The sequence below is a fragment of the Hemiscyllium ocellatum genome, chromosome 2 (genome assembly GCF_020745735.1).
Source record: "Hemiscyllium ocellatum isolate sHemOce1 chromosome 2, sHemOce1.pat.X.cur, whole genome shotgun sequence".
In the NCBI taxonomy this organism is placed as follows: Eukaryota; Metazoa; Chordata; class Chondrichthyes; order Orectolobiformes; family Hemiscylliidae; genus Hemiscyllium; species Hemiscyllium ocellatum.
This window is the reverse complement of record NC_083402.1, coordinates 12610902-12637449: the sequence shown is the minus strand read 5'-3', so window position 1 is coordinate 12637449 and position 26548 is coordinate 12610902. Positions and strand designations below refer to the sequence as shown.

Here is a 26548-nt window from a genome sequence, read left to right as displayed (position 1 = left end):
TTATCCATGCCCCTCATGATTTTGTAAACCTCTATAAGGTCACCCCTCAGCCTCTGACGCTCCAGGGGAAACAGCCCCAGCCTGTTCAGCCTCTCCCTGTAGCTCAGATCCTCCAACCCTGGAAACATCCTTGTAAATCTTTTCTGAACCCTTTCAAGTTTCACAACATCTTTCTGATAGGAATGAGACCAGAATTACACGCAATATTCCAACAGTGGCCTAACCAATGTCCTGTACAGCCGCAACATGACCTCCCAACTCCTGTACTCAATACACTGACCACTAAAAGAAAGCATACCAAATGCCTTCTTCATCTGCAAACTTACTAACTGTACCTCTTAAGCTCGCATCCAAATCATTTATGTAAATGACAAAAAGTATAGGGCCCAGAATCGATCCTTGTGGCACTCCATTGGTCACAGGCCTCCAGTCTGAAAAACAACCCTCCGCCACCACCCTCTGTCTTCTACCTTTGGGTCAGTTCTGAATCCAAATGGCTAGTTCTCCCTGTATTCCATGAGATTCAACCTTGCTAATCAGTCTCCCATGGGGAACCTTGTCGAACGCCTTACTAACGCCTTAACATTATTCTTACTATATCAGAGCAACCAGAACTGGACACAGTACCCCAGAGGAGGCCTCACCAATGTAATGTACAACCTTAACATGACGTTTCAACTCATCTACTCAAAGATCTGAGCAATGAGGGCAAACATGCTCAACACCTTCTTAACCACCTTGTCTATATTGGGTATGTTGTCCTTGATATTTGCGCTCAAGTTCTCTAAAGTGGGACTTAAACAGACAATGCTCTGACTAAGAGGCATGATTGCTGCCTTTTGACCCAAGAAGTGAAAGATGTTTGAGTAGGATGCACCATCCATGGCTAACTAAGGAAGTTTAGGATGCCTTCAAATTGGAAGAAAAGTGTACAATAATTATTTCAGAATTTCAAAAGGATGGAAAAATTTTACAAACTAGCAAAGAATGATTTCACAAAATAATGAGGGAAGAATCAGAGTATGAGAAAACAGGACAGAAATGGGAAATGAAATTATCAAGAACTATGCTTGTGATGAAAGTTCACAAATAAATCTCTTTCTGAGGACCCCAGCATCACAGCTGCCAGCCTGCAACCAATTAATGCTACAACTGAATAATTTGAAAATCATTCTTGCAGCAGGAAGACACAGTATTAAAGTGGCACTTTGTCAAGAGGAAATACAAAGGAAAACAAATGCATGATCACAATGGACTAAAGTAGAATATGATTATGTGTTTAATGCAAAAATGTTATTACTGTCAATGTAAAATAGAAACAGCAAAAAGAGGGAATTTTGATAGAAGGTGAAAATGCTTTCTTAAAGATACAATATCATTTTCTGGAGAGAAAAGTCTGATCAAAAAGAAAATGGGTAATTATTTTCGAACTTGAATTCCAAAGACGTAAATGGATTTTTGGTTTTCAATGTTAAGATGCTTTTTTGTTCCATGGTCAGAAGGTCTTTTGGAACAGTGAGCTAAAGACAGCCATTCCAAGAAATCATATGACTTAAGCTGAATGACTTAAGCTGTTCTGAGGAAGGCTTACTCGACCTAAAACGTTAACTCTGATTTCCCTCCACACGTGCTGCCAGACCCACTGAGCATTTTCAGCAATTTCTGTTTTTGTTTCTGATTTCCAGCATCTGCAGTTCTTTCAGTTTTCATTTAGGGTTCAACAAGGCACTTGGTGAGATAACCGCTGCTTATTGTTGACTTGAGGTTTTATGGCAAGAGCCAGATGGACATCCAGAGTGACAAGCAGGTTCAGTTCAGAAGTAATGATCCTTACCAGCAAGAACAGCAGTTTAGTTATCAGCAGCCTATGGGCTTTCAGTGTTGGAAAGTGGTCTCAACCTATGTTAACAGTCAAGGTAGACAGGCTGTCTTCACCTCTCTGTTCCAAATTACCTTCTGAACTTTAAAAAAAATATTCACATCACTGAAAACCAATAATCCATTCACCTCTACTTTAGCAGTCTAAGAGGAAAGGTGTGTTGCTGAACAAGTGAACCAATGGGTGCAGGTTCACAGTTCTTGAAGGGAGAGTTGCAGGTAGACTGGGCAGTGAAGAAGTCAGTTGATATGCTTGCCTTTATTGGTCAGTGCATTGAGAATAGGAATTGGGATGTCATGGTACAGCTGCACAGGACATTGGTTAGGAATACTGCGTGCAATTCTGGTCTCCCTGCTATAGGAAAGATGCTGTGAAACCTGTAATGATGCAGAAAAAATTTACAAGGTTGTTGCGGGGTTGGAGAGTTTGAGCTGTAGGGAGAGGCTGAATAGGCTGGTTGAAAATGTGTTGTTGGTTAAAGCACAGCAGGTCAGGCAGCATCCAAGGAATAGGAAATTCGACGTTTCGGGCATAAGCCCTTCATCAGGAATGAGGAGAGGGTGCCAGGCAGGCTAAGATAAAAGGTAGGGAGGAGGGACTTGGGGGAGGGGCGATGGAGATGTGATAGGTGGAAGGAGGTCAAGGTGAGGGTGATAGGCCGGAGTGGGGTGGGGGCGGAGAGGTTAGGAAGAAGATTGCAGGTTGGGAGGGCGGTGCTGAGTTGAGGGAACCGACTGAGACAAGGTGGGGGGAGGGGAAATGAGGAAACTGGAGAAATCCGAGTTCATCCCTTGTGGTTGGAGGGTTCCCAGGCGGAAGATGAGGTGTTCTTCCTCCAACCGTCGTGTTGTTATGTTCTGCCGGTAGAGGAGTCCAAGGACCTGCATGTCCTCGGTGGAGTGGGAGGGAGAGTTAAAGTGCTGAGCCACGGGGTGGTTGGGTTGGTTGGTCCGGGCGTCCCTGACGTGTTCTCTGAAGCGTTCCGCAAGTAAGCGGCCTGTCTCCCCAATGTAGAGGAGACCACACCGGGTGCAGCGGATGCAATAGATGATGTGTGTGGAGGTACAGGTGAACATTGAGTCCTTCGTGATCCCCCATCACGAAGGACTCAAAGCCCTCCGCTTCTTCCTTTCCCGCCGCACCAACCAGTACCCTTCCACTGACACCCTCCTTCCACTGACTGAACTGGTCCTCACCCTGAATAACTTCTCTTTTCAATCCTCCCACTTCCTCCAAACTAAAGGAGTTGCCATGGGCACCCGCATGGGCCCCAGCTATGCCTGCCTCTTCGTAGGATATGTGGAACAGTCCATCTTCCGCAGCTACACTGGCACCACCCCCCACCTTTTCCTCCGCTACATCGATGACTGTATCGGCGCTGCCTCGTGCTCCCACGAGGAGGTTGAACAGTTCATCAACTTTACTAACACCTTCCATCCCGACCTCAAATTCACCTGGACTGTCTCAGACTCCTCCCTCCCCTTCCTAGACCTTTCCATTTCTATCTCAGGCGACCGACTCAACACAGACATCTACTATAAACCGACTGACTCCCACAGCTACCTGGACTACACCTCCTCCCACCCTGCCCCCTGTAAAAACTCCATCCCATATTCCCAATTCCTTCGTCTCCACCGCATCTGCTCCCAGGAAGACCAGTTCCAACACCGCACAGCCCAGATGGCCTCCTTCTTCAAGGACCGCAGATTCCCCCCAAACGTGATCGACGATGCCCTCCACCGCATCTCCTCCACTTCCCGCTCCTCCGCCCTTGAGCCCCGCCCCACCAACTGCCACCAAGACAGAACCCCACTGGTTCTCACCTACCACCCCACCAACCTCCGTATACAGCGTATCATCCGCCGTCATTTCCGCCACCTCTAAACGGACCCCACCACCAGGGATATATTTCCCTCCCCTCCCCTATCAGCGTTCCGCAAAGACCACTCCCTTCGTGACTCCCTCGTCAGGTCCACACCCCCCACCAACCCAACCTCCACTACCGGCACCTTCCCCTGCAACCGCAGGAAATGTAAAACTTGCGCCCACACCTCCTCCCTCACTTCCCTCCAAGGCCCCAAGGGATCCTTCCATATCCACCACAAGTTCACCTGTACCTCCACACACATCATCTATTGCATCCGCTGCACCCGATGTGGCCTCCTCTACATTGGGGAGACGGGCCGCTTACTTGCGGAACGCTTCAGAGAACACCTCAGGGACGCCCGGACCAACCAACCCAACCACCCCGTGGCTCAGCACTTTAACTCTCCCTCCCACTCCACCGAGGACATGCAAGTCCTTGGACTCCTCCACCGGCAGAACATAACAACACGACGATTGGAGGAAGAACGCCTCATCTTCCGCCTGGGAACCCTCCAACCACAAGGGATGAACTCGGATTTCTCCAGTTTCCTCATTTCCCCTCCCCCCACCTTGTCTCAGTCGGTTCCCTCAACTCAGCACCGCCCTCCCAACCTGCAATCTTCTTCCTAACCTCTTCGCCCCCACCCCACTCCGGCCTATCACCCTCACCTTGACCTCCTTCCACCTATCACATCTCCATCGCCCCTCCCCCAAGTCCCTCCTCCCTACCTTTTATCTTAGCCTGCCTGGCACCCTCTCCTCATTCCTGATGAAGGGCTTATGCCCGAAACGTCGAATTTCCTATTCCTTGGATGCTGCCTGACCTGCTGTGCTTTAACCAGCAACACATTTTCAACTGTGATCTCCAGCATCTACAGACCTCATTTTTTACCAGCTGAATAGGCTGGGGCTATTTTCCCTGGAGTATTGGAGGCTGAGGTTTACAAAATCATGAGGAGCATGGATAGGATGAATAGTCAAAGTCTTTTTCCCAGAGTAGAGGAGTCTAAAACTAGAGGGCATAGGTTTAAGGTGAAAGGGGAAAAATTTAAAAGGAACCTAAGAGGTAACATTTTCATTTAGAGGTTGGTGTGTGTATGGAACGAGCTGCCAGAGGAAGTGGTAGAGGCTGGTAGAATACAACATTTAAAATCTGGATGAGTACATGAATAGGAAGGGTTTAAAGGGATATGGGCCAAATGCTGGCAAATGGGATTAGATTAATTTATGGTATCTGCTGGGAATGGACGAGATGAAATGAAGGGTCTGACTCCGTACTATACACCTCTGACTCTATAGCTGGAAAGAGTGCTTAGCTTTTCTTAGAGAAAGTGAGAGAAAAGTCAGTAAGTAAGTGTTTGCATGTTGTGGGGAGAGACAAAGAGAAACACGTCTAGCAAATGCACAGAAGACTGAAAAGAAATGCTTGCAACTCCATCAGATATGTACGAAATGTTAATGTGAATAAAGGAGTGATGCTTCCTATGATAGAGTTGTGGAAAAGGATATTGCTGGGAAAAAGAGTTGAAGCTTTCTTTTGGAAAAGAAGGTTTCTTCTACCTCATTTTGTGACTATGTTCTATGGCTCACCACCACAGTAACCAAATAACAAAAGTAAAGGTTATGCTCTATCAAACCATGTTTCACTCCGGAATCTTATTTCTCTATCATCACCATCATCTGGGATCATAACTTGTTATAATTATGTGGTTCATAAGAATATGACTACTTCTTTCAGTTTTTATGATTATTATATTTTTGGATAAGTGAGACGTCATGCGGCCATTGTGTTGGAGACTGAAAGCTTGTGTGTTACATTCTTTTATTATTATTGTGATAGTTATTACAGATCAAAGGGAATCAGATTGGTTTATTGAGATAGAAATGCAAGGTACTTACACTTGGAACACTTGCTAATGGAATGTTGGCCCTTATTTCAAGAGAGTTTGAGTATACGAGTAGGAAAGTCTTACTGCAGCGAGGTGCTGGTGAGACTACATCTGGAGTACAATGAGTAATTTTGGCCTGTTATTTAGGAAAAATATCATTTCATTGGAGGCAGTTCAGAGAAGGTTCACTGAAGTGCTCCCCAATATGGAGGGATTGCCTTATGAGCAAAGGATAAACAATTTGGAACGCTACTCCTTGGAGTTTAGAAGAATGGGAGATGATCTCATTGAGGACATATAGGATTCTTCAGGGGGTTGACAGGGTAAATGCTGAGAGGATGTTTCCCCTCATGGGAGAGTTTAGGACCAGAAGACAGAAGGATAGATGGCCCAGTGGCATTATCGCTGGAGAAAGAGTCATTATAATTAAATTCAGAATAAAGGTGTGCCAATTTAAGACTGAAATGAGGGGGAATTTCTTATTTCAGAGGATTGGGGGTCTCTTTGCCACATGAGGGTAAAGTTATTATTTTGTGGTTATGGGGAAAAAACAGGAATGTGAACGTGAAGGGCTTATGGTGTTATGGAGACATAGACAGCAGTTTCTAAGTCTGCATGAGTTGATCCTGAGTCCTCTAAATTCCTATAAAAATACTGTAGGCATCGAGATATTACAGTTTGTACTGTAAATTATCCATTCCTTTCAAAGGTGAAAGGGAATTGAGATAAAAGATAACTGATTACTAGTTTTACTTGGACATTAAAAGAATATATTTCCCATTGTAATGTGAGAGAGGATAGAGGAAGGCATGGATAGTTAGTCAATCATGTTTAATGTTCAGAAATTCTGGCCTTGCCAGGAATACTCACATCACATAAATAAATTTAAACAGAAGGTCCAAGTTAATAATAAAATCTCACAGCTCTGAAAATAGACCATTTGGCCCATCGTGCTTGTGCTGGTTCTTAAAAAAAGAGTTATCTGAATAGTTCCATTCTTCCTCATTGTCCTACAATTTTCTCCCCTTCACATCATGATCCCATTTCCTTTTGAGAGTTGGCACTACCCTTTAGACAATCCAATCCAATCTAAATCATCTCTGGGAAGATACATTTCCTCATCTCCTGGTTCTTTTGCCAATTACCATACATTTGTGTCCTCTGGTTACCAACTTTTCTAGCTTAGTCACTCTTCATTAGTGTTGTGATTTTGAACACCTCGACTCCTCAGCCTCTAGAGATGTCTCCAAACGATATTCTGAACTGAGCTTCAAATGTCAAGAAGAACAGGCAGGAAGTGAGTATTAACAAAGCTGTCTGCGTGGGTGGAGAGAGGGGTCCACCAATCTGTAATTCCACCCGACTATACTTTTCCAGTTCCCGTGGATACCTTCATATTGAACGCTGTCACACTCAGGCCCACTGCCAGTACACACACAGTTTTCCACCTCGTCTCCAACAATGCGGACCCAGCGCTCCCCAATAAGGAAGTACCTGTAGTGGCTACTGTCGAAGCATTTCACTGAAAGAGAAAATCACTAAATGAAGACAATGTACAAATTAGGCGTGCAATCATTAGTCAATCTGAATCCAATCTGAACTGGGGTGGCGATAGCCTGGTGGCATTATTGCTGGACCGTTAGTCTAGAAACCCAGATAATGCTTTGGGTTCCTGGGTTCAAATCCTGCCACAGCAGATGGTGGAATTTGCATTTGAAAAGTAGCTGGAATTAAGAGTCTAATAATGACTATGAAACCATTGTTGGAAAATCTCATTTGGGGATTAGTTTAGCACAAGGGATTAGCTTAACTTGGTGCCATAGAACAGTACCAGTCCTTTAGCCCTTGATGTTGTACCAGCCTTTTATCATGTTCTAAGATCAGACTAGGAGAAAGTGAGGACTGCAGATGTTGGAGATCAGAGCTGAAAATGTGTTGCTGGAAAAGCGCAGCAGGTCGGGCAGCATCCAAGGAACAGGAGATTCGACGTTTCCGGCATAAGCCTGAAGAAAGGCTCATGCCCGAAACGTCGAGTCTCCTGCTCCTTGGATGCTGCCTGACCTGCTGCGCTTTTCCAGCAACACATTTTCAGTTAAGATCAGATTAACCTATATACCCTTCATTGTACTATCTTCCATTTGCCTATCCAAGAGTCGCTTAAATGTACCTGACTCTACTACCACTGCTGGCAGTGCATTCCACGCACTCACCACTCTCTGTATAAAGAACATCCCTCTGACATCTCTCCTAAATCTGACTCCAATTAGCTTAAAATTATGCCCCCTCATGATAGACATTTCCGCCATGGAAAAAAGTCTCTGGCTATCCACTCTATCTGTGCCTCTCACCATCCTGGATACCTCCATCAAGTCACCTCTCATCCTTCTTCACTCCAAAGAGAAAAGCCCTAGCTCCTTCAACATTTCTTCATAAGACATGCCCCCCAATCTAGGCAGCATCCTGGTAAATCTCCTCTGAACCCTTTCTAAAGTTTCCACATGCTTCCTATAATGAGGCAATCAGAACTGAACACAATATTCCAAGTGCAGTCTAACCAGGATTCTATAGAACTACAGCATAACCTCGCAGCTCTTAAACTCAATGCCCCTGCTAATGAAAGCCAACACACCACATGCCTTCTTAACAACCCTATCAACTTAGGTAGCAATTTTGAAGGATCTATGGACATTAACCCCAAGATCCCTCTGTTCCTCCACACTGACAAGAATCCTGCCTTTGACACTGTATTTGCATTTAAATTTGATCTTCCAAAGTGAATCACTTCAGAATTCTCCAGGTTGAAATCTATCTGCCACTTATCAGCCCAGTTCTGCATCCTGTCAATGTCCTGTTGCAACCTGCAACAACCCTCCACATTATCCACAACTGTACCGACCTCCATTTCATCAGCAAACTTCCTAACCCACCCTTCCACTTCTTCATCTATGTAATTTATAAAAATCACAAAGAGCAGAGGTCCCAGAACCGATCCCTGCAGAACACCACTGATCACCGAGCTCTAGGCTGAATACTTTCCATCTACCACCACTCTCTGTCTTCCACGGGCTAGCCAATTTTGTATCCAGGCAGCCAAATTTCCCTGTATCCCATGCCTCCTTACTTTCTGAATGAACCGACCATGGAGAACCTTATCAAATGCCTTGCTAAAATCCATGTACACCACATCCACTGCTCTACCTTCATCAATGTGTTTTGTCATATCCTGAAGGAATTCAATAAGGTTTGTGAGGTATGACATGCATCTGTCATGGGCCGAAGAGCCCATTCCTGTGCTGTTCAGTTCTGTGTTCTATGTTCACTCGTGTCCCCCCTTTAGGGAAGGAAACTGCCATCTATACCTAATCTGGCCTACATGTGACTCCAGGCCCAACGCAACGTGGTTGACTCAAAACTTCCCTCAGGGCAATAAATGCTGGCCTAGCCTGTGACACCCTCATCCCTTGAATGAATGAAAGAAAGAACTGAAGATTCAAGAAAGGTAGACGTGATTGTTGTTGAAAAAAGTGACTAGTTGCCGACACTTTTCATTTTGCACTCATCAGAACAAATGCAAGAATGCTAAATTTCAAACAATCACAACTATTTATGCTACAGGATTCTGCTTGATTGGCAAGCCAAGTCTGATTGGCTGAAGTGTTGTCATGGTGAAACCATGAGGAAGGCTCTACAACCTTCTCAGTAATTCGAAAATAGCTCGAGGCATCTAAACACCCTGTTTGCAGAAAGTAGCTTCTTGTTTATGAATGTACATTGCTTCTAGAGTCCTCTTGTGGGCCTGACTGATTTGTCTTGATTGTCATTATGGCAATTAGCACAATCACAGTTGCTTAGCAAGTGCTGCCCAATTGTAGTATACGCAATAAAGGCAGGAGGTTTGGTCACATTGCCATTCAGCGAGCGCACCAGTTAAGTTATATTGTACACTGTTCTCTCAAATACACGCAAACAGGAGTTAATCACGTACCTTCCTGGCAATTCACTCCTGTGAATTCATCATGGCAGCGGCAGTGATAAGAGTTGAGCAGAGGGTCTCTGATGCATGTCCCTCCATTTTTACAGGGATGTGAAGAACAGGGATCTGCCCAGTTCAAAACAAAGAGGTTTTAGTGCCAATGCTACATGCTCAGTTCTCTTCCTGTGAACAAAGTGGCCCCAAATTTTAGTTCTCCTAGCCTGTATTCCCAAGGAATAAAACTTCCAGCACCAACCCAGCCCATTATTAGCAACTTACCTTGTCATAAACTGGAGTTTAATTTCAATAATAATAGCCCTGCAATTATTTTCCCTTTAATTAAAATTATGCAATGTTAAAATATAGTAGCAATCTATTTTAGCAACTTTCCACATTTTGATCGACATTACTTGTCAAGATGTTGCTTCAAATTCTAAAACCCAGTTTTCCAACATTTTATGATTTACTGTAATATACTGTACAACATAATTGCTTGCACAGTTCCTGCTCATAACAACTTGACAGGTTCCACAGGGTGGGGTGTATATAATACTGCAGTGAACATGACAGCAGTCAGGATGTGTTAATCAAATAGTAAGATGCTCAGCAGGATCCCCACAGAGCTTAACCCCACTGCAAAGAATGTTAGCCTCCCCCAGGTAAGGAAATCCCCCACTGCCGAATAAATTTATTCTCTCCGCAAAATTTCATTGCCCTGAGAAAATTCAGCCTACCTCTGAGGAAATTCACTCTTCAAAAGAAATTCATCTGCCTCTAAGGACATTCTTGGCCCTGAGGAATTTCACACTCCCGAGAAAATGTACTCCCCTAAAAATTTTCAACTGAGGAAATGTATTCCTGTGCACCATCATCCCCCATCCCCCAATCCACCTTGCCTCACTAAGAAATGTCACCTTCTTTCAAGGATGATCTTCTCATACACCCCCAACCTCTGTGGAAATTCATCCTCCTCCCAAGGAATGAGGAGGTGCCGGTGTAGGACTGGGGTGGACAAAGTTACAAACCACACACCACCAGGTTATTGTCCAACAAGTTTATTTATAGAACATAAAACATAGAACAATACAGCACAGAACAGGCCCTTCGGCCCACGATGTTGTGCCGAACATTTGTCCTAGCTTAAGCACCTATCCATGTACCTATCCAATTGCCACTTCAAGGTCACCAATAATTCTGACTCTGCCACTCCCACAGGCAGCGCATTCCATGCCCCCACCACTCTCTGGGTAAAGAACCCACCCCTGACATCTCCCCTATACCTTCTACCCTTCACCTTAAATTTATGTCCCCTTGTAACACTCTGTTGTACCCAGGGAAAAAGTCTCTGACTGTCTACTCTATCTATTCCCCTGATCATCTTATAAACCTCTATCAAATCACCCCTCATCTTTCACTGTTCCAGTGAGAAAAGGCCTAGCACTCTCAACCTATCCTCGTACGACCTATTCTCCATTCCAGGCAACATCCTGGTAAATCTCCACTGCACCCTCTCCAAAGCTTCCATATCTTTCCTAAAGTGAGGCGACCAGAACTGCACACAGTACTCCAAATGTGGCCTTACCAAGGTCCTGTACAGCTGCAACATCACCTCACGACTCTTGAATTCAATCCCTCTGCTAATCATATATCATTTTAATTGTGATCTTTTGTTATAAGTTCTGTGTCTTAGGATCCTGCCCCACTAGGTACCTGATGAAAGAGCAGTGCTCAGAAACCTAGTGCTTCCAAATAAACCTGTTGGACTTTAACCTGGTGTTGTGGGACTTTAACTCTCAAGCAATGTCAGTCCCATCCTATCTTCCCTGTGAAGATGCCCATTGCATGGGAGTAACTTCTTTAATATGGAGATTATTTCTGACCAAGCAGCAGCTGACTTACCCACCTTCTATTGGACACTGTGGAATATCGCAAAAATCCCAGGAGATATGATCATCAGTCAGTGTGTAACACCAAGGTTCTTGCTCATTGTCTGTGTTTCTGAAATAGATACGTGGATAACTTATGAAAGGCTGAACCTCCTGCCCAGTCTAAAGCCCACCACTTACCCTTAAAACTACTGATTTGAATATGAAATATAAACTGGCATTCATACAGTACTGTAATCACAGAATCATGACATTGATCTAGCACGGAGTGAGTGTTATGAATTAGACCAAACCAAGTCCTCTTAAAATATTTAGAAGACAGTCTAGACTCTAATTTTTTCTTATTTTAAAGGTAAATGTAAAGTGTTGTGTTCCAGGTTCAATTTGATTGGTGAAATTACTATATTTAAAGCAAAACACAGTTTATTTATCCACTATAGTTAAAATGCAACAAAAGAAGGGAGGAATTGGGATAACATAACTCAATTGGAAAACTTTACAGACAAATAGATACAGTAACTTTTACTAATTAACTGTTCCAATGTAATAACATGCCATAAACACATCTCTTCGCAAAAGGCAAAGTCAGACATAGATTGTCTCACATGCACCTCCTGTAGCAGGCAGTCAATCCCCAGTTTTCAACTGTAACCAAGAGAGAGGAAAAAAATAGCTTCCACTTCTTCAAGACCTCAACAGCTACTACTGAACACTAAACTAAAATCTCTGGTTTGTAGGAGTCCGGCATTTATAGTGCTGGAGGAAACATCACAGAAGCGTTTCACAGGAGGCTCCCAATCACTGAGGATGTCACCTTGACAGGGGACGAAATGTCTGCAACACAAATTCCCAGCTCAGCGGACAAAACCACAACAATTTTAAAAAAAGCCCAAAGCTTCATAAGTTGTTTATCTTCTCATAGTCACCCAAGCTCTCTCTGAAAGGAACAAAAAAGTATCATCTTCGGAGGTCATTTGGCCCATCATATTTCCGTCAGCTCATCAAATGAGTATCATTACCAAGTGCCGATTTATGCGCCATACTCTTTCATAGTATTTCTATCCAAGTGACCATCCAATGCCCTCAGATACTCTGTGATATCAGTTATGATCTGGAATGTCTTAAGTAGATTTACCACCATTAACCCTTCTTCCTGGTTTTAGTCAAGACTACTGACACCATGCGGGGAAGGGATGTCCACATAATGTCCTAGGCAGAAGATCGGTTCAACTTTTTTGTGCTGTAAATAGATTTATTATATATTATTTAATAGCTAGCAGCTTTACATCTAAGAAACAAGGCTGTCCCTTGTAAGGCATCAAGATCAACTTAAGACCAATTCACATCGTTACTTTAACTATGTGCTTTATTCTGAAGAATAATGGCTTGGTAACTGGTTAGAACACTGCTTCACTCCCTCAGGATCAGTCCTTTACATCAGGAAGTGTAGAGCTCCTCTCGTGATGTCAGTTAACTCTTTCAGGTACTGACTGTCTTATAACAATGAACACCTTGGGCTGGCTCTTATGAGGAGAGCTGGGTAGATTGGTGAGACAATAATATGGGGTGCTGTGCCATGGGTGTCATTCTCAGTATCCACCTTCCTGCTTCTACCAATGGGGCAGGCATTAGGATGCCAGTCGGCTGCTGGGTCAATTGAAAGCCTAAAAGCTGTTTCAGGTCCCTCTCCTCCCTGTTGGGATTTAACCCACCACTGAGAGGCCCACACAGATTTCAGCAATGGGTTCCAGTCCGAGGAGCACTGCCAGCTCATAATGATAACTCTTGGAGACAGGGATTCCTCACTTTGATTGGCTGCAGGAAGAGTCAACCTTTACCCCTGAGAGTGTGCCCCGCCACACCTCCTTGGTGGCCAGATATGGCTTAAAATCTACAGTTTGTTCCTCCTTCATCTAAAAGTCATTGGGTCAAATCCATGAGATAAAGAAGCAGAACTAGGCCATTCAGCCCATCAAGTCAGCTCCATGGTTTAGTTGTGACAGACATAGACCTCATGCCCCACTCGAATTGAACACATATTCTTGGCTAGCATTTCAATGTGTCAGCACCACAGGTTCACAATTAGAAACCTGGTTGATGGGATATTTGTGGGCAGAGCAATCCTCTTTCTTTGATTGGGTGTCAGGATGTGCTTCTCATTGAGTATTTTTAAGACAGAGGCGAACGGATTCTCGCTTGATAAGGGAATCAAACAATTTCCGGGATAGTTGGGATCACGGAAATTCCAACACAAACAGATCAGTCATGATCGTATTGAATGAAGGAGCAAGCACGGGGGTTTGAATGGTCTAATTCCACTCCTAACTTGTATTTTCGAACATTCCGATCAGAATTACAGTGAGAAAGGAACTTTATTAGTGACTCTTAACAAGAAGAGGTTCTTGTGTGAACATGATGCAGTTTGTTACATAATATCTAGTAGCATAATACCTGAGCTAGTCAGACATTGATACTAAGACATGGATGACACATCCATCCCCCACAAGATCCAGAGTTTTTCTCCTAATTTCCCCAATCAAGGCTTTATTACATTATCAGGCTGGTTGAAACACAATGCTGACTCCAACATTAACTCCTGTCACTCTGACCAGGCTAACATTTTTTTATGGTATTGATTGAGGGTCTGATATTGGTTAGGACATCAGGCTAACTTACTGTTGAATAATACCACGGGATCTTTCTCTTCCACCCGGGATAGGCAGGTGAGACCTCAACGCAGCACCTCATCTGAAAGTTTTCTCTTCCAGTGTGCTCTCTCAGTAGCAGACAGGAGTGTTTGGGAGTGGGGCCGAACATTTGATTAAACTAGGCTGGTGCGCCAGTGAACAGATGGGGGCGAGGGGCATTCACTTATTGACTCTTTCCACATGGTCACCTCTATTGTCACCCTCAAGATTATTCCTGGGACCATCCCCAGTGGAATGGGGAGGTGAGGGGTGAGGGAATTGGTGGGGCAGGAACATTCCTGACCCACAGCTCCCAAATAACTTCATGTAGTTAACCATTTCAGTGCTACTCTGGGAACTCGATGTACGTTGATTGTCAATGCTTTGCAGAAGCCATTTGCTAGAATAGTTCCAGGAATGAGAAACTCTCACCAACTTTTACACATGCACCACTTTATCTGGGTACATCACAGTTTGCTACAACAACTGGTCTGCTCAGGACCGTAAGAAACTACAGAGAGTTTCAAACACAGCTCAGTTCATCTTGTAAACCAACTTTGCATTCATTGAGGAGAAAGTGAGGACTGCAGATGCTGGAGATCAGAGCTGAAAATGTGTTGCTGGAAAAGCAAGGGCTGAAGAAGGGCTCATGCCCGAAATGTCAATTCTCCTGCTCCTTGGATGCTGCCTGACCTGCTGCGCTTTTCCAGCAACACATTTTCAGCTTTGCATTCATTGACCCCATCTACACTTCTCACTGCCCCGGGAAGCAAATAGAATGAAGGAGAACCCTAAAGCTTTCTATAGGTATGTGAGGAATAAAAGGATGATTAGGGTAGGAATTGGGCCAGTCAAAGACAGAAGTGGGAAGTTGAGTGTGGACCCTGTAGAGATCGGAGAGATGCTAAATGAACATTTCTCATCAGTGTTCACTCAGAAAAAGGAGAATATTGGAGAGGAGAAGAATGAGGTACGAGATTGCAGACAAGAAAGGATCGAGGTTAGTTACGCACAGGTGTTATCAATTCTAGAAGGAGTGAAAGTAGACAAGTCCCCTGGGCCAGATGGGATTTATCCGAGGATTCTCTGGGAAGCTAGAGAGGAAATAGCAGAGCCTTTGGCTTTGATATTTGAGTTGTCATTGTCTACAGGTTTGTAGGAGTGCAAATGTGCTCTTGTTCAAGAACGGCAGCAGAGATGACCCACGTAACTATAGACTTAGTGAGCCTTACTTCCGTTGTAGGAAAGGTTTTGGTAAGAATTAAAAAAGATAAGATTTATAATCATCTAGCAAGCAACAATTTGATTTCAGATAGTCAACATGGTTTCGTCAAGAGCAAGTCGTGTCTCACAAACCTCATTGAGTTTTTTGAGAAGGTGACCAAGCATGTAGATGAGGGTAGGGCAGTTGATGTGGTATACATGGACTTCAGTAAAGCCTTTGATAAGGTTCCACATGGTAGGCTGATGGAGAAAATGCAGAGGCATGGGATTGAGGGTGATTTAGCAGTTTGGATTAGAAACTGGCTTTCTGAAAGAAGGCAGCGAGTGGTGGTTGATGGAAAATATTCAGCCTGGAGTCCGGTTACTAGTGGTGTGCCACAAGGATCTGTTTTGGGACCACTGCTGTTTGTCATTTTTATAAATGACTTGGACATAGGCATAAGTGGATGGGTTAGTAAATTTGCAGATGACACTAAAGTCGGTGGAGTAGTGAACAGTTTGAAAGAAGGTTACAGGTTGCACGGGGACTTGGATAAGTTGCAGAATTTTGGCTGAGAGATGGCAAATTGAGCTTAATGCAGCTAAATGTGAGGTGATGCACTTTGGGAAGAATAACAGGAAGGCAGAGTACTGGGTCAATGGAAAGATTCTTGGTAGTGTGGACGTGCAGAAGGATCTTGGAGTCCATGTGCATAGATCTCTGAAAGTTGCCACCCAGGTGGATAGTGCTTTTAAGAAGGCATATGGTGTGTTAGGTTTCAGTGGTAGAGGGAATGCGTTTCGGAACCGCAATATCATACTGCAACTATACAAAACGCTAGTGCAGCTGAATTTGGAATATTGTGTACAGTTCTGGTCCCCATATTTTGGGAAGGATGTGCAAACATGGGAAAAGGTGCAGAGGAGATTTACCAGGATGTTGCCTGGTCTGGAGGGAAGGTCTTATGAGGAAAGGCTGAGAGACTTGGGTCTATTCTCATTGGAAAGAAGAAGGCTAAGAGGGGATTTGATAGAAACATACAAGATAATCAGAGGATTAGATAGGGTAGACAATGAAAATCTTTTTCCTAGGATGATGACGTCAGCGTGTACGAGGGGGCATAACTACAAATTGAGGAATGATAGATTTAAGACAGATGTCAGAGCAGGTTCTTTACTCAGAGAGTGGTAAGGGCATGGATTGCCCTACCTGCTAAGTACTCAACATTAGGGAGATTTAAACGATCCTTAGATAAGCACATGGATGATTTTGGGATAGTGTAGGGGGACGAGCTGAGAATAGTTCACAGGTTAGCGCAACATCGAGGGCCGAAGGGCCTGTTCTGCGCTGTATTGTTCTATGTTCTAAAGGCAGCGAACATCATCAAAGACCCCTCCTACCCCGGTCATAATCTCTCCTAACCTTCTCTGTCAGGCAGAAGGTAAAAAAAGCTTAAATACACCAATAAGTTCAAGAACAGCTTCTTCCCTGCTGTTATTAGACTGATGAATGGACCTCTCCCAAGGACAAATCTAATGTTGATCTTGCTCTTTGTGCACCTGCTTTCCAGCCGTAACTTTGTATCCCTCGCTCTGTTCAATCGCCGCATGATCTTTGCATTATATGATCTGCCTGTACTGCACACAAAACAAAACTTATCACTGCATTTAGGTACACGTGACAATAATAAATCAAATCAAATCAAACTTCAGCTTTCGAGCATAAACTGAAGAAGGTGCTCTCCAGACGGCTGAAAAGAGATTTGATAGACATTTTCAAAATCATGAATGGTCTGGACAGTGTCGATAGGGAGTCAAGGAAGTCTCAACCTGAACAGATAGAGCGGAACAGCAGATGTGTTGTGTTTGGTCTTCCAGAAGGCGTTTGACAAGGAGCCTCACAAAAAAATTACATAGTGTTGAAATGGATAGAAAATTAGCTAATAGGCAGGAAACAGCAAGTGGGATAAGGGGTTATTTTTGGTGACTGGTAACCAATGGGGTTCCACAGGGATCAGTGCTGGGGTCGTAACTATTTACAAATATATTAATGACTGGGAGGAAGGAAGTGAAGGTATTGTAGCCAAATTCACAGACAATTCACTAAAATAGGCGGAAAGGCAAATCATTGGAGGGAGACAAATAGTTTAGAGAGGTATTGATATATCAAGTAATAAGTGGGCAGAAAATTAGCAAATGGGGTATAATGCGGGAAAATGTGAAGTTGATCACTTTGGAAGGGAGAACAAAAGAATAGAGTATTTTTTAATTGGAGAAACCTGCAGAAAGCTGCAAAACCAAGGGGTTTTGAGAGACTTGTGCATGAAATACTGAAAGCTGTGTTTGGGTAGAAATGGTGAGCAGAATATGGCACAAAAGCAGGAGGTTGGCACAAAGGGGGAGCAGGGAATCAGGAAAGCTAATGGAATGTTGGCCCTTATTTCAAGGGGGTTGGAGTTTAAGTGTAGGGAAGCTTTACTGTACAATGTGCTGGGGAGACCACATCTGGGAGCACTGGGAGCGGTTTTGGTTCTCTTTTTAAGGAAAGATATAATTTCATTAGCAGCAGTTCAGAGAAGGTTCACTAGGATAATCCCTGGTGTGGAGGGATTGTCTTATGAGCAAAAGTTAAATGTTTGGGATTCTACTCACTGCAGTTTAGAAGGATGAGAGTTTATCTCTTTGAAACAATTAGGACGCTTAAGTGGCTTGACAGGACAAACGCTGAGAGGATGTTTCCCCTCATAGGAGGGTCCAGGACCAGAGGGCATAGTTTCATAATAAAGGATCACCAATTTAAGACTGAGATGAAGAGGAATTTCTTCCCTGAGAGCTGTGGGGCAGGGTCCTTGTGTATATTTAAGGTTGAGACGAATCAGTCAGGGAATCGAGGTTATGGGAAAAGGCGGGAAAGTGGACGCGAGGAATATCGGATCAGCCATGATCCTTTTGAATGTCAGAACAGGCTCGAGGGGCCAAATGGCCTACTCCATTTTCTATTTCTTGTAGTCTTATAGACTAAGCCGTTTCTCATTCTTAAAAGGAAAAAGGAACAAGAGGACATTAGTGATGTGCAACTAAAGCAAGCACGATATGAGAAAAAGCTTTTTCACAGAGTGAGTAGTCAGGGTCTGAAACACACTGCCTTGGAATATGGTGGAGGCAGGTTCAATTGAGGTATTCAAGAGGGGCATCAGATGGTTATTTTGGATAGAAATGGTGTGCAGAATATGGCAAAAAAGCAGGAGATTGGCACAAAATTATGATGCTCATGTGACGAGCCAGTGCATGGATGATGGGCTGAATGGCCTTCCTGTACACCATAACAACTCTGTAATTGGCAGCTCAATTCCAATGAATGTACACATTCTGCAGCACCTTGGGATGTCCTGAGGGTGTGAATGAAGCAGTGTACAAGCCAGGTTCTCTGCTTTTACTATTAAAGACACTTCACATGTCACTGCTTTGGCTTTCGGTGAATCATTGTTTGAACAGACAAAATATCACAGCAATATCCCACAAGCTGCAATGACCTGGTGCACAGTTCATCTGCTTTACTGTTGGTAGCTGAGGATACATTTGGAGATTAGGAGAGTTTCCTGCTGAGCTTCAAATAGTGTCGTAGGATCAGCTTTTACCTGCAGTCCCTGGAAACATATTTTCCATTTACGTTTTTATGCTTTGATATGTGAGTGTTGTTAGCTCTGGTGAATGGGATGTTCTCCAGATGAGACTGCTTAGCCACTGTTTAGTCTGGAACAGACTGCCAGAGGCAGTGATAGAGGTGAGTACAACTGTGTCATTTAAGAAACATTTATTCAGGTACATGGATGGGATAGGTATTGAAGGATTTGGACCAATCGCAAGCAAATGGGACTAGCTTAATTGTGAAAACTGGACAGCATGGGCAGGTTGGGCTGAAGGGCCTGTTTCCAGTGCTAAAGACCTCTCTGACTCTATGAGACTTAAGTCCATCCACCAATCAGATCAAGTTTGATCTGCTTTTCCCACCCATTAACATGTCTCTCCTCCACATTCCCTGCAACTCTTATCTAACAGATATCTAATTGGATAGGTCTTGAAAGACTTGATTCTCCAAGATCTCTCTGACAGACAGGGAATCCCAAATTCCTACAAGCTACTGTCAGTTGCAGCTGAAGAACAGCACATGTTGGAACAGACTCAAGCTTCCTCTACTCAAACCCAATTATTTGCCACAGCCTTACCACCTACTAAGGTAATCATCTTGTTCACCCACATGTAGCAATGCTTCCATTCTCATAACACCATAATACGGTGCCTCTGATTTCTCCTCCAAATTAATGCCACCTTAAGGAGCTCTCAGCCTGAAAGTGGATTTATAAAGGACTGTGAAGGCTTTCAGGTTGAGAATATTTTTATCCCAATGGTTTGTGAACCAAATACAAGATGCACTGCAGAAATTCACCAATGATCCTTAGACATCACCTTCCAAAACTGCGACCACTTCCATCTAGAAGGACAAGGACAGCAGATACATGGGAAAACCACCACCTGCAAGTTCACCTCTAAGCCACTCACCATCCTAACTTAGCAATATATCCCTACCCATTCACTGTCACAGAGTCACAGAGATGTACAGCATGGAAACAGACCCTTTGGTCCAACCCGTCCATGCCGACCAGATATCCCAACCCAATCTAGTCCCACCTGCTAGCACCCTGCCCATATCCCTCCAAACCTATTCATAAACCCATCCAAATGCCTCTTAAATGTTGCAGTTGTACCAGCCTCCACCACTTCCTCTGGCAGCTCATTCCACACATGTACCACCCGCTGCGTGAAAATGTTGCCCCTTAGGTCTCTCTTATATCTTTCCCCTCTCACCCTAAACCTATGCCCTCTAGTTCTGGACTCCCCAACCCCAGGGAAAACGCTTTGCCTATTTATCCTATCCATGCCCCTCATAATTTTATAAACCTCTATAAGATCACCCCTCAGCCTCCGATGCTCCAGGGAAAACAGCCCCAGCCTGTTCAGCCTCTCCCTGTAGCTCAGATCCTCCAACCCTGGCAACATCCTTGTAAATCTTTTCTGGACCCTTTCAAGTTTCACAACATCTTTCTGATATGAAGGAGACCAGAATTGCACATAATATTCCAACAGTGGCCTAACCAATGTCCTGTACAGCCGCAACATGACCTCCCAACTCCTGTACTCAATACTCTGACCAATAAAGGAAAGCATACCAAACACCTTCTTCACTATCCTATCTACCTACACTTTCAAGGAGCTATGAACCTGCACTCTAAGGTCTCTTTGTTCAGCAACACTCCCTAGGACCTTACCATTAAGTGTATAAGTCCTACTAAGATTTGCTTTCCCAAAATGCAGCACCTTGCATTTATCTGAATTAAACTCCATCTGTCACTTCTCAGCCCATTGGCCCATCTGGTCCAGATCCTGTTGTAATCTGAGATAACCCTCTTCGCTGTCCACTACACTTCCAATTTTGGTGTCATCTGCAAACTTACTAACTGTACCCTTTTATGCTCGAATCCAAATCATTTATGTAAATGACAAAAAGTAGAGGGCCCAGCACCGATCCTTGTGGCACTTTACTGGTCACAGGCCTCCAGTCTGAAAAGTAACCCTCCACCACCCTCTGTCTTCTATCTTTGAGCCAGTTCTGTATCCAAATGGCTAGTTCTCCCTGTATTCCATGAGATCTAACCTTGCTAATCAGTCTCCCATGGGGAACCTTGTCGAATGCCTTACTGAAGTCCATATAGATCACATCTACTGCTCTGCCCTCATCAATCTTCTTTTTTACTTCTTCAAAAAACTCAATCAAGTTTGTGAGACATGATTTCCCACGCACAAAGCCATGTTGACTATCCCGAATCAGTCCTTGCCTTTCCAAATACATGCACATCCTGTCCCTCAGGATTCCCTCCAACAACTTGCCCACCACCGAGGTCTGGTTCCCCGGTCTATAGTTCCCTGGCTTGTCTTTACCGCCCTTCTTAAACAGTGGCACCACTTTTGCTAACCTCCAGTCTTCCGGCACCTCACCTGTGACTATCGATGACACAAATATCTCAGCAAGAGCCCCAGCAATCACTTCTCTAGCTTCCCACAGAGTTCTCAGGTATACCTGATCAGGTCCTGGTGATTTATCCACTTTTAAACATTTCAAGGCATCCAGCACTTCCTCCTCTGTAATCTGGACATTTTGCAAGATGTCACCATCTATTTCCCTCCAGTCCAAATCTTCCATATCCTTTCCCACAGTAAATACTGATCAAAATCTTGAAATTCCCTCCCTCAGGGCATTGTGGGTCTACCTACGGCACAGGGGCTGCAGTGGTTCAAGAAGGCAGCTCACCACCACCTTCTCAAGGGACAACTAGGGACGATCATCCCGTAAGTAAATAAGAATAAAATATGAACATTGGTTGGACTCAACCCTCATATCTTTTTAGTCCCTTTCTGTTTCCATTATGTCACTCTCAGCATCATCGTTCTCTCTCCATGTTTCAGCTCATCTGCTCACTCATGCTTTCGTTATCCTCAGATGTGACTACAGCTGGTCGGCCTCCCATTTTTCACCCAAGCTTATCTGAATGTCTGCTGCTTGTCTTTTAACCCACACTCTTGTCCCATCATGTCACCCTTATGCTGACTAAGCTACACTGGCACCCAGTCAAGCCAGACAAAGATTTACAAACTCTCAATCCTGTTCTCAAAATCCACCATGACCGGATTCCCCAATCTCTCTTTCATGGAAAGAAAGAAAGGAAGGAAGGAAGGACGGAAGGAAGATGGGTGAATGGATGGAAGGATGGATGATCAAGGGCTACAAAGGGAAAAGGCAGGAAAGATCAGCCATGATCCGAATGAATGCTATTGCAAGCTCAATGGGCTGAATGGCCTATTCCTATTCCTATTTCTTTGGCTAATATGGTCTTACAGTAAACGCTTCCAGCCCACACTCTGAAATCTCTGAGCATCTTTGTGTACTCCTGATTTCAACGTTCTAACCTCTAAATTTTACAATTCTCTTCCTTAAACCACTCAACACGATCCTTAAAACCCACTTTTTCCACTAAACTTTTCTCTAACTGTTCAAATATTTATTTAAATGGAACCCCATCAAATCTCTCTTGCTACTGTTCTTGTGAAATGCCTAGGGACATCTGACTATGTTAAAGGCGTTTTTAGATTAGATTCCCTACAGTGTGGAAACAGGCCCTTCAGCCCAGCAAATCCACACCGACCCTCCGAAGAGTAGCCCACCCAGACCCATTTCCCTCTGATTAATGCACCTAACACTACGGGCAATTTAGCATGGGCAATTTACCTGACCTGCACATCTTTGGACTGTGGGAGGAAACCCACGCAGACACAGGGAGAATGTGCAAACTCCACACAGACAGTCACCCGAGGCTGGAATCAAACCTGGGACCCTGGTGCTGTGAGGCAGCAGTGCTAACCACTGAGCCACTGTGTGTTTGATGAATACATAACATTGTTAATTATTTTGACACTTATTTCTATTTAATTCCTTTCAATTGATCAAATGATGATCCACCCGTCTGCTACAAAGTATTATCCAGAACTGTCTACCCATTAACCCTCTTCATCTCACTATCCATTTCTTCTCTCCCCTTTGTTCCAATATCCTTTCCTGATTCAACCAAAAAAGGTGCTTGTTTATCTCTTCTTGGAAAATAGCATACTCCAAATGTTGATTTGAATTTTGTTGACTGATTGCCCCATTCTGCATTTTTATCATGGCCTTCTTTGTACTTTATAAAAACAATTAACTTGCTTTCACATAAGGCCATTGATGTAGAAAAAGATTCCAACACGCTGTGTATAATTTGACACCAAGCCACAGAAAGACATGTAGATGGGTGACAGAGGTCATCTTTAAAATACCGCTGCTACGAGTCATCATCTTTTTCAGCGTGAAATTCATTTAAAAATTTTTTTGCACAGTTGGGCTCCCATGGTATTAATCTCAGAATAAAACCTTTGCAATACCTTTAAGACTATTTCATTGTTGTAAATACATGTAGCTTAGTGAGACCATTGAGTGACCGTAAGTTTGCCAAACATTTTAAATCGCATCCGACAGAAGGATCTAGGGAGGCGGTGAGGTTTATGGAGGGAATTTCACAGTTTACGGTCTGTGGTGTACCAAAAATCACATTGTGTGTTTTGTCTACCTGAGGCTACCATGTACACATGCAGCAGCAGAAGGTGTTCACTTGGAAGAAACAGTAAAGGATTAGTGTTGAACAAATAGTGGCTCACAGCACCAGGGTCCCAGGTTCGATTCCAACCTTGAGCAACTGTCTGTGTAGTTTGCACATTCTCCCCGTGTCTGTATGGGTTTCCTCCGGGTGCTCTGGTTTCCTCCCACAGTCCAAAGATGTCCAGGTCAGGTGGATTGGCCATGCTAACTTGTCCATAGTGTTAGGTGCATTAGTCAGAGGGAAATGTGCCTGGGTGGGTTACTCTTCGTAGGGTCGGTGTGGTCTGGTTGAGCCAAAGGACCTGTTTCCACATTGTAGGGAATCGAATCTAAAATCTAATATGTACGGTTCTAATTCTGAATTTATAGCAGTTTCAAGAACTTCATGGAGGTCAGGGATGTAAGGCATAACCACCAGACATCAAATACAGTAAATCAGGGATCCAACGGTCCAAAGTTAAAGGAATGTGGAGCTTGAAGAGGGTTGTAGGGATGGACAAGTTTGAGATGAAGCCAGGTCTTTGCTGGTTGGCAAATGGGAGGCTGGCCAGGAATGTATTGGACCACAGATCCAACACTCCCTAACTGGAGACAGTGAGGACTACAGATGCTAGAGGTCAGAGTCGAGAGTGTATTGCTGGAGAAGCACAGCAGGTCAGTCAGCACCTGAGGAGCAGGAAAATTGACATTTCAGGCCAGAGCCCTTCATCAGGAGTCCGGCCCCTCAGATACAGCCTGATCTGCTGTGCTTTTCCAGCAACACATTCTCAACTCCCTAACTGGACACAAACATCCAGAATGATAATGGAACTACCAAAGACCACAGGCTGGCAATATTTGCCTATTGTATTCAGGGAAGAAAGGAAGAAACCTGGGAAGAGCTGAACCTGTATTGTTCTCCCTGCCCTGCGCCACAGACATGACACTGTTAGATAAAGCACATCGCTCCCACCTGCAGTAAGGGTGGTCACCCAAACCCAAGCGGAGGGGCGCTTCCACATCCTTGATGTTAAACTCCGGGCTTATAAAGTTGGATGTCCAGGCTAGGCAGTCAGTCCCTGAAGCTGTCCGTGCCACTGCCCCTCTGTAAGAGCTCCCGTTATTTTCATAACAGTTGGCAGCAGTATCTGTATAAAATAGACATTTGTAAATGTTAAGCAGCAATGTGTTAATGACCCTGGAAAGTTACTTACATAAACGCGGTTGCTGTTGCTGCTAAAAGCTTTGTATATTTTGTTCACTTGACATAAATGCCACACTTTCTTCCTGCTATAGATTTATTGGCACATTTTCCCAACTGTACATCATATGTATTATTCAAAATCTGTGTCATTTTAGTGATCTGACTACATTATTTCATTCAGCCCGGTATTGATATTGGACACAAATCTCCTCAATAATAAAAATGATTGCCTCTCAATGTTGGACATAGTTCAGAGTGAACAGTTATACAGGAGCCTATGCCCTGGCTAACGATGTGTGATTCCATGGAAGGTCTGTTCCTGGTTTAATGGAAGTGTTGAAAGCATCAGGTACCCTCAATTTGTCACATTTCTAAAAGTATGGAAGATGATGGTGTAGTTGGTCTTGGCATGATGTAGCGTCACACGTTCAAATCCCACCACAGTAGTTGGTGGCATTTAAATGCAATTAAATCTGGATTGACAGCTCCCCTCAGTAATGGCTATCCTGAAATAACCAAAAATTGTTATAAAAACCTACCTGCTTCAGTAACGGAAATCCTTACTCACTGTGATCTACATGTTGTTGAGACATAGAGTCATACAGTGTTGGAGAGGCTCTTCAGCCCATCGAGTCTCTACCACACTTTCTGCACTTCTCCCACTTTCCAGCACTCAGCCTTCAACATTAAATGCTGTGATATTTCAGATGTTTGCCCACTTTCATGAATCCACAGACCCACATCAATTATTAATTTGCTTCTTGAAAGGCCGAGCAAGTCATTCAGTTCCAGAGTAATTAGGAAAGGGTAACAAATATCAGCCTTGACTTCAACACCCACTTCTCACGAAAGAATGTATCACTTAAAGAGGAGTCAAAGAGATGTACAGCATGGAAACAGACCCTTCGGTCCAAATAATCCATGCTGACCAGACATTCTATATTAACCTCATCCCATTTGCCAGCATTTGGCACATATCCCTCTAAACCTTTCTATTCGTATAACCATCCAGATGCATTTTAAATGTTGTAATTGTACCAGCCTCCACCACTTCCTCTGGCAGCTCATTCCATACACGCACTATCCTCTGCATGAAAACATTGCCCCTTAAGTCCCTTGTATATCTTTCCCCCTCACCCTAAACCTATGCCTTCTAGTTCTAGACTCTCCCACCCCAGGGAAAAGATCGCATCTATTTACCCCATGTATGCCCTTTACGATACTATAAACCTCTACAAGGTCACCCCTCAGCCTCCAACGCTCCAGGGAAAACAGCCCCAGCCTGTTCAGCCTCTCCCTATAGCTCAAATCCTCCAACCCTGGCAACATCTTTGTAAATCTTTTCACAACATCCTTCCCGATAGCAGGGAGACCAGAGTTATCAGAACATTCAAATTTGGAAATCAGTGGGGAAAGTTTGAGGTAGCAGATGATAGGCAAAGAGGAAGCTTGCTCTTTGAAATGTCCGTCATAGCCAGGATGGGCCAAATGGCCTCGATCCTGTGGTGTTTGATTGTGTGAATCTTTCCTTTCTTAGACTGTGATGTGGAAAATTGGAGTGACCCGCTTCGGCAGCAGGTAAATCCATACTGGTCCCAGTCTAGGAGCTGGTCCTCCTCCCTGCTATAGGAATGCCAGTTTAGTGACTATCTGGTGTCTCTGCCTCTGGATCAACATGTGTTTATATTTGGCAACATGAAACTATAAAGCAGACCGACTTGTAGTGCAGTACCGAGGGAG

General features: G+C 44.0%; 1 protein-coding gene across 1 annotated transcript in view; it reads right to left on the bottom strand.

Annotated features, from left to right (window-relative positions):
• The window catches only part of LOC132829899 (hepatocyte growth factor activator-like), a 94595-nt gene that overhangs the window by 28169 nt on the left and 39878 nt on the right, over positions 1–26548 (bottom strand). Inside the window, exon 8 of the mRNA XM_060847310.1 lies at positions 7025–7156. Within this exon, the coding sequence (XP_060703293.1) occupies positions 7025–7156 (132 nt within the window). The remainder of the gene's footprint in view (positions 1–7024; positions 7157–26548) is intronic.